Genomic DNA, 14032 nt, shown 5'->3' with positions numbered 1-14032 from the left:
ATAATTAAAGGAGAACTCGGCAACTCTAGCGAACTCTAGTCACTTCTTCGCTGATTTTCCCTTTTGTTGTCGCATGTTTTCCCCACGAGCTCCCCCTACAGCTGTGGGGGGGCGTATATTTCACAACACAGTCGTAAAAAACTCACTTGCGGCGGCCTCCTCCCCCTCTCTACCGCTGCTTATGTGCGTTTGTTTTGATCGGAGCAAGCCAACTGTATCGTGTGGAGCTTTGTCTACCGAGGTGGGTAATCTGGTAATACATCATACATGCGTGTGTGTTTATGTCGAATTGCCATAAAGCAATTTGTGTTTCGCGCTCGTTCTCGTTCTAGTTCTCGCTTCTCACGAGACTTCCAATTTCTATCTTGCCGGGACGGTAGTGAACAAGTTGCAAGGTTGGTTTTCCGCCTGGGAACGCTGGGGGGAGTGGGGAAAGTCACCAATATCACCAGAACAGGTTGTTTAACCATCCAAATGATTTCTAGACAGTTTTATTAAGTTAAAAAAGCTACCAAGTTCTCCTTTAAGACAATACATTAACATAATATGGTAAGAAATACCGTTTACAATATCAAGTTTGTATAACACTGTTTTGTAGGCCTACATCTTAAAAAAACCGTAAGGAATGAGCCAGACACATTCAAATTACAAATTGCACCCGCTCTTACCTGAAAAATAATGAATAGGCCTAAGGGTGTAATCATTTAGCAAACTGTAAATTGTAATTTTATGCCATTTACTAATTACAATTTTTTTGTTTGTTTTATTTTACATTTTACATTTATATTTTGTTACATAATGTAAGGCTAGTTGATTTTTATTTTACTCCGAATTGACAAACTGTCAGTGTTAACCTCTTTGCCTTGGCAATAATAGTCGAAATGTTCAATTCCTTTTTGTGTGATGTTGTCTACCCAGAAACTGACTTATTACTTCATACAATGTATGAGATTAATACAAAAACACAGAAGCCTTCGATTTTATAAGAGGAAAATACAGAGCATTTTATTGTTGTCTTTTTGTAGAGGTGGAACACAGTTTCTCAGATTTTCCCATTATGACCCAACTACACATGCACATGAACATTCATATAAACAGAAACTCTGAGATCAACTGGCCACTTTCAGACTCCATTTCCACTCCAGACAGTATTTGTATTGCGCCGTTTCACTCGTTCTCCCTCTCGTTCTTCAGCTCACTTTCCTTTTGTCTTTGTGCGTCATCCACACATGCAGTAATGGGTCATGATAATACTGGGTGTGTGCATAAAAAGCCTGAGGCCATCTGTGAAAATGTAAGTTAGGGAAAGCGTTTCTATGTAATTCAATCGGTTTTGTTGGCTTTACATGATGTCCTGCTGGTGCTGTGTGGACTCGCTGACGACCTGAAGGGATTGAAAAAAAGGGAATGATTAGAGAGAGGGTGTCTGGATAGGATACAGATGATTCACATGCTGCACATAAATGCTGGGAAAACACAAAAGTGCTTAAAAAAAGTGATACTCCATAACAAGGAACAGAGACGGTTGGGTGAGGTTTTTCTAGAAGTTAAAACAGCCTTTTTCCTGCTGCAAATCAATACTGGGCTTGTGCAAGACACATTCTTTCATAAATGAAGTTCTCCATATGTGCTGTGCAGAAATACTTTCTGTATTATTCAGCAGAGCAGAATATTAACAGATATTAACAGTGATACATGGAGTATTCTGTTGTGCAACCCAGTGCTGGTTAATAGGGAACAGGATTTTTTTGGGAATGTGTTTGGGAAAAGGACTGTAGAAACAGGCCATGGCTCAACTTACACACTGAGCACTGAGGGCGTTCATGCCCTTACTAGTTGTCCTAGTCTAGAGTAAAATAGAAAATAATTTGGATGATAATGATTACAGTACATATGTGCGTGTGTGTATAACATGTTTTTGAGACTGGACAGTCTGTATATTCCATTAATGACAATAATAGTAGTATCAGGAGGTTGTTTGTTTGTGCATGTATGTTACCTCGCCATCCCGAGTCTCAATGGTCTTGATCAGAACTGTTTTCTTAGAGTGGACTTCAGATCCGCGCTGTTGTTGTTGCTGGTGGTGCTGCTCTGGGCTGGTTTCTATTACAACAAAATACACAACCTCAGCATCATTAAACTCACCCTCACAAATACAGTACATAAATACTGCATTTGCATTACTGATATCATCTTTTACATTAGGCTACTGATATCAGTTTAGGTACTCAAAACACAAAGCACAAGGAGACTGAAGTATTAAAAAAAATTTTTTTTAAATGGTTTTGCCCCCCCTTGTGGTTGAAGAAGACAGGAGTTTTGCTCAACAAACTTAATTTAAGGGATAGTTCATCCAAAATCGAGAATTCTGTCATCATTTACTTTTATTTACATTTCATTTACTCATTTACATCATCTTTCTACTTTCTACATTTTTGGAAGATGGGAGTTGATTGGGGTCCAGAGTTGGGTTTCACTTTATTTTGATACTCCACTTTATACATTCGACTAACTATAAGTAGCCTAACTTTAAAACTAAGTGCCAACTAACTCTCATTAGAGTATTAGCATATTGTTAGGTTAGGGTAGTAGAATAATGTGACTTGCAAAGTTATTTATAGTCGATACTAGAATTTCTTTTGGAGAACCATCACAATAAAGTGTTATCAGATATTAAGCAGACAGTCTACTAATACTCTAGTGCAGGGGTGTCAAACTCATTTTCACTGAGGGCCACTTCAGCATTATGGCTGCCCTCAAAGGGCCGGTTGTAACTGTAAGACTTTTAAAATGTTAATATAGTGTCTCTTTATTTGATTATTACTTATTTAAGTTACAAATATTGTATATGCATTTGGAGGGGTGTTTCTAGGTTTTAAAAACATCAGGGGATGAGCCCGAAACATCAGGGGCTGGGTAATAATGATTTGATACAGAGAATAATGTATTATTGTATATATGCAAGGGTAAACTGGCTCAAAAATTCAGCCCTGGCACTGTAGCCACACCAGCACACATTACCACACAGTCATGCTTATTCAAATGTGAGGTAGTTAGGGGGGTTCGGGGACATGCTCCCCCGAGAAAATTTGGATTTCTCGGACCTACATATGTGCATTTTAAGGTGTTTAAAGGCCAAAAAATTTTGATAACAATAGCTTTAAAAGCATGTCAGTGGGCAGTAGCATAAATTATTTGTCAAGATAACAGATTCTTAAAAATGAGAATGAGGATAAATATTGCAATGAATGATCCACACTACAAAATGGAAATGCAGAATGTTTCTGCTTATTGTTGACAATACACAATCACATATTCCAAACAGGAATGGCCTTAAATGAGAAATCTTTCAAGGATTATTTTGCATAGATGTTACATTTCAATCGAACACCAGTGCAATCTTTTTGTGTCCAGAGGCAAATGAGCAATTTATATTAGCATTAAAGATTGGTTTCAGCAACTTGTTTCTTTCCTGAGTTAATCATTGTTTTTGGCACTAATCAGTTTTAAGTTCAATTGTTTACTCATAAAGACAGTCACTTGTCGCCACCTACTGGCTTAATGATGCAAGTGGCGCAAACACAGATAAGCGGAGTGATCCAAATGGTGCAAAGGTTAAGTATACAGTATATTAAAATATATTAAAATAATATAAAATATCAATATATTATTCTTCAATCAGTTCTATGCAGCAGAATCAGATTTAACAGATTTATTTTTTGACCAATTGTCAAAATAAAGTATAGTCCTACAAAGCTATTTTTAATCAAACCATGAGCAGAGCAGGGAGAGGACCAGTGAACGAGAGTAATTTTACCAGTGTTGCCCAGCACGGCTATACACACCATGACTATACACATGTTACAGCACAGTAGTGCTATTGCAAAAAGAAACAAGTCCAGAGAAATTTCATGTCGGCACGTTTTTTTAGCGGACTTTGCCTTTCCGGTGAGCGTGAGCAGAGCTCGCAACACACACACACACACACACACACACACGGAGGTTGCTTGCGGAACATTGAGCAGAACGCGCTGTGAACACGGAGCGGAGAGCACAGCGCACACACACAGCGGAACGCGCCTAGAAGTTACATCTTCGGAAGCGGACTCGCACGCAAAGTCATAAAACACGTTGAGCCAGTCAAACCATCGCCGAACACGGAGGGGCGCGGCGGCTTTTTAGTATCTTTCGGCCAAAAAACGAAAATGTTATTTTCGGCCGAAATTTTTCGGCAGCCTAAATTTCCATATGCTCTCGCGGGCCATATAAAATAACTTGGCGGGCCGGATTTGGCCCGCGGGCCTTGAGTTTGACACATGTGCTCTAGTGACTGGTTGTTGCAATAGTTAATTATAGTTAGTGGAATGTTTAAAGTGGGCTATCAAAATAAAGTGTTACCCAAAGTAGTTTGGAACCCCCTTGACTTTAATTGTGTGGACAAAAAAAAAAATTCTTTAAAACATCCTCTATGCTTCGCAAGAGAAATAGTCATATATGTTTCGAACATCATGATGTCGTTGGTAGGCTAGTTTCTCTTTTAAAGAACTCACCTCTGAAATTCAAGGAAGAATAGGTCTGCACAGGCAGAGAGATCCTGAAAACAAGATAAATAATAATAATATGAAATAATGTTTTGTTATATCAGTTAAGAACAATAAGCCAAATCTGACCTTCGATAATCTTACCTGCTCTCCTCTCCTTCCAGAAGCTTCCTGTAGGTGGCGATCTCCACATCCAGTGCCATCTTAACATTCAGCAGATCCTGGTATTCACGGAGATGGCGAGCCATCTCATCCTTCATTTTTGCAATCTCAGACTCGAGACGGGTAATGGTGTCCTGATAACCACCGGCCTCGCGACCCAGCCTTTCCTCCATCTCCCTCATCTGCCTTATCAGAGATTCATTCTACAGACAGAATGATAAAAAGGTAGAGAAAGTTGGGGGGGGGGGGTTGGTATGAGTGAAACTGATTTACAGAAGGAAAAGAAAGGCCGTAGTTGAGATGAACTGAGTAAAGTAATAATAAAAACTGAGGATGAACTCAGTAGATTTGTAGTGATAGAGTGCGCCATTACTGTTGGTTATTTACCAAATCAAATTTACTCATGGACCACCAGGGGAAACATTAAAGACTTAGTAATAAGGTGGATTCAGGTGTGCAGAGGCTGAGCTAATATTTGTTTTGGCTGGGAAATAATAACTTGGTTTAGAGCCCATGTGCAGGATCTTTAACCCTTAAATCCATAGCTCGGGTCTTTAGTGACCCGGGACGTCATTCACTACCCTCCTCTTCATTCATTCAAACAATATAACAAGAAAAAATATATAAAAGAATGCCTGGTTTTCCTTTCACTTTTTCCTAAAAAATGTATAGGGTCGCTAGCAACCCGAGGTGTGTAACAGTGCAAGTATATTTTTTTCTGCACAACAATTGAATCTTTGATGACTGGATAAGTGCAATTCACTTTTATGCCATAAGGTGGAAATGTCTGTTACACAATGATAAAGTGACGTTTCACTCATAGTTACCGCAGGCAGAAAAGAAAAGAATAAGTATCATCAGCAAAACTTGAAATGGCTCAGTGATTTACTGCAGAGCAAATAATAGTGTCATTGTCATTTGATGGTGGATCTGGTGAGGAAGCTGTCAGCAATCAAAATATTGATTTTGAAGTTGCTGAAAATGATAGTTTTGAGAATATGTATGAGATTATGAATATGATCCAGATGCTGAATGTACTGAGAAATGAGCTCTGATGAGGACAGTGATGATGGTAGGCTATAAAACATCTGCTCAAACTGAACCCTTCCAAGCTCCAAAAGGTAACAAAATATCCTTTATTTTATTCTTCTGTAATTGTTACTCTAATATCAGGAGAGTTTTATACAATCGCAACAGGTAGAGATTCATCCATCCGTGTTAGATATGGATCCGGGTCGCTCAAGACCCAAACATTTAATAATGATTAGCGAAACATTCATGCATTTAAGGGTTAAGGACTTACGGTGCCCTTGAGAGAGTCAATCTCACAAGTGTAGGACTGGATCTGGTGACGGAACTCCATGGTCTCCAGTTTGGATTGTCTGAGAGCATCATTATTCTTGTTTACTGCCTGGCTCAGATCTGATACCTGTGGGTGGAACAAAATAGTTTAGCTCAAACTCCTGGCTACTTTCAGTCTAGATACAAAGATCTGAATATAGCCTTTGAATTGTATGTCTGCATATTTCTAAAATCTGAGACAGACCTTAGACTTATACCATTCCTCAGCCTCTGCGATATTCTTGGCAGCAATACCCTCGTACTGCAGGCGGATGTCCCTGAGGGCGGCAGTCAGGTCAGGCTTGGACATGTCCATTTGGACCTGTACCTGACTCTCTTGCATCTGGTTTTGCAGCTCACGGATCTCCTAAAGTTAAAGGTGAACACACAGACGTGGCTTCAGAGTGCACTTATTTATATTGTAATTTTTTGAAAAGTTGATGCTTGGTTGGAGTATAAAGAAAATAAGTGTCATTCTGAGAGTAAAGCAGGTATCCATCCAACCGTAATGTGAACTGTTCATTTGCATGGGAGGATTGGTGAAAATAGTACGGAACCCTATGGAACTCAGCATGGTAATGAATGAGACTATACAACTTTTCAAAATAAAGGCTCTTTATTGGCATTGATGGTTCCATTAAAGGAATAGTTCATTTCAAAAGTTCCTCAAGTTGTTCCAAACCTGTATGAATTTCTTTCTTCTGCTGAACACAAGAGATGATATTTTGAAAAATGTCGGTAACCAAACAGTTGATGGACCCCATTGACTTCCATAGTAGGGGAAGAAAAAAAAATACTATGGAAGTCAGTTGGGTCCATCAACTGTTTGATTACCGACATTCTTCAAAATACCTTCTGTGTTCAGCTGAAGAAAGAAACTCATTCAGGTTTGGAACAACTTGAGGGTGAGTAAATGATGACAGAATTTTCAATTTGAAATGAACTACTCCTTTAAGAACCTTTAATATCCTTGAAACCTAGTGTTTATTTAAACACTCTTCAAAATAAAGGTTTTGAAAGGGGGTTTTCACAACGATGCCATTGAAGAACCATTTGTGCAATGGAAAGGATCCATGATTCATGATCCAATGGTTCTTCATGGAACCGTTGATGCCAAACAAGAATCTTCAGAGTACTTTAGATTATTCAAATCTTCTTCAACTGATCACTGAAATGTTATTTGGAAAACCCAAAATAGTTCTTCAATGGCATTTTTCATCCCTGTTGTAATTGTAGGCCTTGTAAGGCCTTTTTCTTTTTCCTCACAGCTGTGTCTTAGAGAATCTGTCTCTGTTTAATTATAGGGATGCATCTGTTGCACAGCTTTACACTGCCCCCTCACTGTCAATGCGCAGCTGACACACACAGACCCACACGTGACCATTTTATCCTTACATGTCAAATAAAAAGCAGACAGAGCATTTAAAGAACTTGACTTCAGAGCCTCGTGAGTAAAAGGTCAGTGTACGTGCTGAATGCTGGGTATGAGAGCAAGGGAGGCCGCAGACAGAGAGATGAACAGCCAGTCACGTATATAGTCATGAAATGTGTTGAGGAATGCAACTTTAGTTGTATACAAACCTCCTCATGGACCTTCTTGAGGAATGCAATCTCTTCATGAAGACCCTCAATACGCCTTTCCAGGTCCAGCCTGGCCAGAGTGGCAGTATCTACATCCTACAGAGAGCACAACAATTCAGTTTTTATCCTTCAAAATGAATGTGTATATCCTTCATGTTAAACAACGCAACATATAAGAGTATAAAACAATCACGTTTTATGTGTCACTTTTCTAAAAACTAAAGATGATGTAAAGAACGTACAGATCTAAAGGCAGAGAGGTTGTTCTCAGCTTCTTCTTTCTGGTGGATCTCCTCTTGAAGTCTGTGGAATACAGAGATATTAGAGTCTTCATGTTAATTTGAAGTAATACATGAAGTAAATGTGACTTAACACATAGAGTACCTTCTTAAAAGTTCTCTACCCTGTTAACCTTTTACAGTTTAATTAAGATATTTTTTAAGGACGTATATTGTAATTTGTTATGGAGTTCCTACATGGCCAGAAATAGAGCTTGTTCTAATGGCAAAAGGTGCCCTCAGTTTTTAAGATATGCTGAGAGTGGCTTGTGGAGTTGTCATTCCTTCATGCGCAGAGATCAAGACGGAACATTATATTCTCACATACATGCTTGGAGTTACACATAGCTGAGGTTGGATGTAAATGTCCGACTCCTTTGAAAGAGGTATGTTGTTAATGTGGCACATATCCTGTTTCATGAATGTAATTGTTGGCAGTCAGTTGCCATCTGATATTTTCATCAGAGAGATGAAAGGAGTTCATCAATCATACCAGGCCAAAGTTGAGGGCTCTATGCGCACTAGAAAGTAATGGAGAGCTTCAGTACTCAGAATGTTTTAATTGTTTTTTTTTTGTGTGTGTGTGTTTTTTTTTTTTTTAGATATACAATGCTGGGTAGCCAGAACTTATAGCTATACCTGCAAATCATATAATGAGTTCTATATAATCTCTATGTGTCAGCACACCATCAGACTCACTTTAAACAATATGCACAGGAATTGCTACGGTTATCATTAATCAGTGCTGATAACATGATGTGGTTTCTATGGGGCTCTCGAATGCAATGCTCTTAGACAGACCGCAACACACTATGAGCAAGATAAGGGTTATTTTTAGAGACGCGCATTCTCTGCAGTGTTGGGGGTGTATTGAAGAGGATAATAATAGCAGTCTAATCTGAGCAGTGTAATAGGAACCTGGGTCCTTTTGCAAATAGAAATAACACTTATACTCTTTCCAACATCATACATGAGGTGGTTACACCGGTGGTTGCTACTTTGGGTTACCATATACCCCAACATAAGTATGTTGTCTTTAACCTCTGAGGTGGTCCTGACCCATATCTTTCCTGTGTGGTCTCTGTTTCATGTCTACTGCTTGTGTTTTACAAATCTGGCCATGGAACCCATGGTATTTATGCATTTCTTTCCATTGCATACCAATTATGCTGTTTTGGGAAGAAGTTTAGTAGAAATAGTAAGTAGATGTCTCATGAATGTCCTTATATAACTCAATGACATGCATGAGTTATGAGCACCATAATGACTTCCAGTTTTACACTATGTGGCTTCCAACACAACACTTTAACTATGGCAATATCCCATGGAGGACCCAGCTAACAAAAATAAGCTCTAAAAACGTTTTGCTAACGTTCTCATTAAGTTATGAAAACGTCATTTCTGAATGTTCTCTAAACGTTCAAAGCGTTTTTTCTTGGTTGTGCGAACGTTAAGGAAACATTTTGCAAACATTATGGAAATGTTACTTTCGAATGTTCAAAAAATGTACAAAAATGTTGGACAAACATCCAACTAAAGCATTTCATAACCAAACATTCCATGAAGAATATATAAATAGCATTTTTTTTACGACTTTGCATGAATGTTCTTCGTTACTGTGAGAATGTTTCTTCACTACTTTGAGAAAACGTTAGCCACAGTTCTCTGTTAACTAGGTATCATCTCAAACTTCAAAGAAGATGAACACAAAGCTGTCAATGTTCATTTAGAAATATAATTTCAAATTTGAATTCAAAGTAAAGAATCTGAATGAATCGAAAGGTTTGCAAAAACCAAACATTCTCCTAAATATTTCTTGTAGTGCTCACCTCTGTTTTAGTTTCTGTAGGTCATCGCCCAGGTTGTCTCTCTCTATCTCAATACGAGACCTCTGATTGGTCAGTGCCTCCACCTGTCTGCGCAGCTCTCTCATCTCCTCCTCATACATCTCAGCGATACGCGTGGGCTCGCGACCCCGCATACGCTCAATCTCCACCGACAACGCTTGGTTCTGCTGCTCCAGGAAGCGCACCTTCTCGATGTAGGTGGCGAAACGGTCATTGAGATGTTGCAGCTCTGCCTTCTCATTAGTGCGTGTATTGAGGAAGTCCTGGTTCATGGCGTCGGCCAGATTGAAGTCCAGCTTCTCACCAAGACCGGCATAGGACCTCATTTGGCCACCACCGAAGGAGCCGGATGCGCGGTGGCTGGAATAAATGGGAGAAGCGGAGCTCTTGCTCACCTCATAAACTCTGGAGGACATGCGAGAGGACCCAGAAGAACCACGGCCAGAGAAAACGGAGGCGCCCACGCCAGAGCCGAAGGTACGGCGGTAAGAGGAAGCCGTCTCGGCAGAAGTTGAATACGCCTTGCTCATGACTGGGCCTCTAAGGTTTGTACGGTGTGCAAATGCTGGGTCTCTTGGACTGCGTGGTAGAATGAGGGTCAACGGCAAAGCAGGGCTATATATAGTGTATCTACCACCCCATTTGCCCCCACCCACATTTTTCTGTCACTGTTATCACCCCACACATTGGCCCCCTCTTGTCTCTCTCTTTTCTAAACCTTGCTTCCTCAGCTGTCATGAGGTCTGGTTTCCAGCAGCTGGGTGGAGCAAATGGATGGGGCATGAGGTGGCACAGGTCACGTCATGTAGAATGTGCTGTCATTTCTTTTGCTTACCAGGAAGAGCTCTTGTTCCACAGTAAAAACAATATTACACTGATAATTCTACATGAGGTTTTTTGCTTATTTAAAATGTCCAATATGAAAGGTTCACCAGTTAAATTTGGATGTAAATTTATGATAAAGGGTAACGTTTTATTTTGATGGTCCTTTTTGAACATTCTATTGACTATAAGTAACTTTGCAACTACATGTCAACTAACTCTCATTAGAGTAGCCTGTTAGTAGACTGTCTGCTTAATATTATGTTAAAGTCCACATGAAATCAAAATTGACCATATTTACTTTGTTTGCCTAAATTGATCGTTTTGTGGTGAACAATTCATCCATGCAAGTCAATCCACACAAAAAAAATTTTTGGCTTCGTAATCTTTAATCAAAATCTGAAAATGCCCCTCCCCTCTGCATTGGAGGACCTTCTCTGATGACGTATGTTTGAGGACTTGGGTTGGGAAACGCTTAACCTCTCCCCTCAAACCGTTAGTCTGTTATGAGCAGAGATGGAGAGGAGGAGTGCTAGAGTAAAACCCTGCCCTCTGTTCAATATTCCGTTTCACTGGGAAATACGTCACAACACTGGAGAAAAGTCGTTTGCAACTTCCGGTTCACGCGGACTTTAACTCTTTATTGTGATGCTCCTCCAACAAATTGACTAATTAACTTTACAACTACATGTCAACTTATTCTAACCCTACAACTCTACCAGTCTACTAATACTCTACAAAAACTCTAATGAGAGTTAGTACACATGTAGATGCAAAGGTACGTATAGTCAACAGAATGTGTTAAAGGGACCATCAAAATAAAGTTCTAGGTAATTTTCTTTTCAATGTTAATTCCAAACTTTAGCTTTCACCTTTGCAAAAATAACAGGATACTCCCCTTTTCAACCACTCTCTTCTATTTGAAATATTATTTTAATCTGAAATTAGATTTAATCATGACATATCGTCTTCAAAGAAACGATAGAGCCCCTCCCAGCAAACAAAGATATGTTTAGCTAAGATTCCCATTGTTATAAATGAATGTTCTCTGCACGTTAAAATTTTTTATTTTTTATTTTTTTTTATCTTGGTTATGTGAACGTTAAGGAAATATTATGTTATGAACTGCTCCGAGACACAAAGGTTGAGATTCAAATGCAGCTTTGAGTCATCCAGAATCATAATCTAAACACAGGCAAAGGGTCAAGTACAGGAAGGCAGTCCAAACAAACAAACAGGTAGGAGTCAAAGGCAAGAAAGGGAATCCAAGAAACAGGCAAAAACCCAAGAACCAAGAGATAATGAAACCAGGGAGAATAAGGCCTAGTTAAAGGCCTAATCCTGGCTTAATCTAAACCCTGTCTATGAAACCGGGCCAATATGATCTTGTAAAAATATGATTTCCAACTAGATGTATATGTCTTCAAGAGGGTTTTTAAAAAGATAGTTCAACCAAAAATGAAAATTCTGTCAGCATTTACTCCCCTTCATGTCATTCGAGACTTGAATGACTTTATATCTTCTGTGGAACAGAAAAGAAGCCATTTTGAACATATTCAATGAATGTATGTCCAAACAATGAAAGATAATGGTGCCTAGTGTTATTCAGTTTCAAATGGACTCTTCAAAATGTCAAGAAAGAAAATAATACAGGTTGAAGTCGACATAAGAGTGAGTAAATGAGATATATATATATATATATATATATATATATATATAAAAAAATTTTTTGGTGAACTATCCCTATAGTTTTTGCTTTATTAAACAGAAATTACAACTTAATCATGATTAATTTTGTTACAATTTGAGATCAAGCAAGAAAATAAAAGTTATAATGAATTATAAATGATTATTTATGAGTTTTATAAATTTGTGTTAGTGAGAATCCTGAAATATGTAATATTTTTACATTAATAGCATTAATGATAATTCTAAATGGTGTCATTACATGTCAAATGTGTTTCATTTTATGTCTTTGCCTTTAAATGCCTTCAGCTATATAAAATATTATACCATCATGTGAGGAAGGCTTAATATTTTAGATGCATCACATCATCCTTTCAATGATGGAATGTTCTTAATTTGTTTTTCTTGTGTCATAAACTGTCATTGCACCTGGGAAATCAGAGTAACAAAACTGTGTATTTGTGATACCGAATAATATCTCTGTTGCTCCAACCCCCATAGTCTTCCTGTTCCCCAGGCTATAACTATAGTGACCGAGAAGTTGCGATGTTACTCCACAGCTGCTGCTGTCATGGCTATTATTAGACTTCCAGTCTGAGCCCCGTCACCAGGCTGCTTTCCTAAGGGCCTCTTGGAAAAACTGTGGACTTGATGGGGCAGAGACTCGACAATCTATCTGACTGTTGTGTGAATTACACTGTTGACATTTGAATGTAAGCATTTTGAAGATTTGTTGTAAATCAGGAACAGCACTTTAGTTAACCTGTTATGTGTTCACAGTTTTGACCTTTTTTGATTCAAAACATTGAATGAATAAATAGTACTTTTGAAAAATCAGCCTTCAGCTTTCTTTTATGCTGATTGTGATCATTTAATGTTAAATAAAAACTATTTCTAGATCAGCTACTGTATATAAGAGGAACCAAGTAATCAGAACCGGTCTATGAAAAATTACTTTTTAGAACTATTCTACATGTAGCAATGGTATACAAATTATTATATGTATATAACTTATTTAATCAGCTATTTTCTTTCAAGGTGAGTGTGTGTGAATGCAAAGTGGTGAATGTCATTGGCAATTCAATTTCATCATAAAAAGAATGGCATTGATTTTTGGTAAAAGTGGTCATTCAGCCGTGTGTGTGTATGTGTGTGTGTGTGTGTGTGTGTGTGTGTGTGTGTGTGCGCGTGTGTGTGCGTGGGTGTGGGCGTGTGCGTGGGGGTGGGTGTGGGTGTGGGGGGATGGGTGGTTGTGTGTGTATGTGTGTGTGTGTGTGTGTGTGTGTGTGTGTGTGTGTGTGTGTGTGGCCTCACAAACCAGGGATTGTGAGTTCGAGTCCATTCTGGGATGGGTTTCAGCAGAGACTATATACTATACCTTAATGGAGAATTAATGGTGAGTCCCACCTAAAAACCCTAATAATAAAACAAAACCAGTGATTGTGGGAGTAAATATTTAGCGTTTAGTGTTTAGTGTTTTCAGAAAATCTATGAAAAGAATCAATACTAAATGCCTGCCAAAATTTGTTGGCCATTTTCTTTACACGTTGGTTGCTTGTTTGAACCTATATATAATATAAGAATTGCAACAAAAAAATTGTACAAATAAATAAATAAATTTAATAAATATATATATATATTCAAGAATTGCAACAAAAAATGTGGATAAATAAACAAATAAATAAATTGAATAAACATTTATATTCATTTCCCATCATTTGCCAACTTGAGAAGTTAGTGTAGATGGTGGGGGAATGTGGTGTCTAAATGCCAG

General features: G+C 38.4%; 1 protein-coding gene across 1 annotated transcript; it reads right to left on the bottom strand.

Moving 5' to 3' along the window:
- Nucleotides 1–476: 476 nt before the first annotated feature.
- On the bottom strand, nucleotides 477–10471 carry desma (desmin a). Its single transcript, XM_081369400.1, has 9 exons — nucleotides 9733–10471; nucleotides 7868–7928; nucleotides 7626–7721; nucleotides 6250–6411; nucleotides 6007–6132; nucleotides 4686–4906; nucleotides 4551–4594; nucleotides 2000–2103; nucleotides 477–1384 (listed from the first exon to the last, which is right to left on the bottom strand). Exons 1-9 carry the CDS (start codon nucleotides 10278–10280, stop codon nucleotides 1343–1345), a joined length of 1404 nt encoding a protein of 467 aa, XP_081225526.1. The 5' UTR covers nucleotides 10281–10471; the 3' UTR covers nucleotides 477–1342.
- Nucleotides 10472–14032: the final 3561 nt, after the last annotated feature.

Source organism: Scardinius erythrophthalmus, assembly GCF_964197995.2.
Source record: "Scardinius erythrophthalmus genome assembly, chromosome: 6".
NCBI classification, from domain to species: domain Eukaryota; kingdom Metazoa; phylum Chordata; class Actinopteri; order Cypriniformes; family Leuciscidae; genus Scardinius; species Scardinius erythrophthalmus.
Note: the sequence above shows the minus strand (reverse complement) of the source record. Positions and strands in the feature narration are given on the sequence as shown.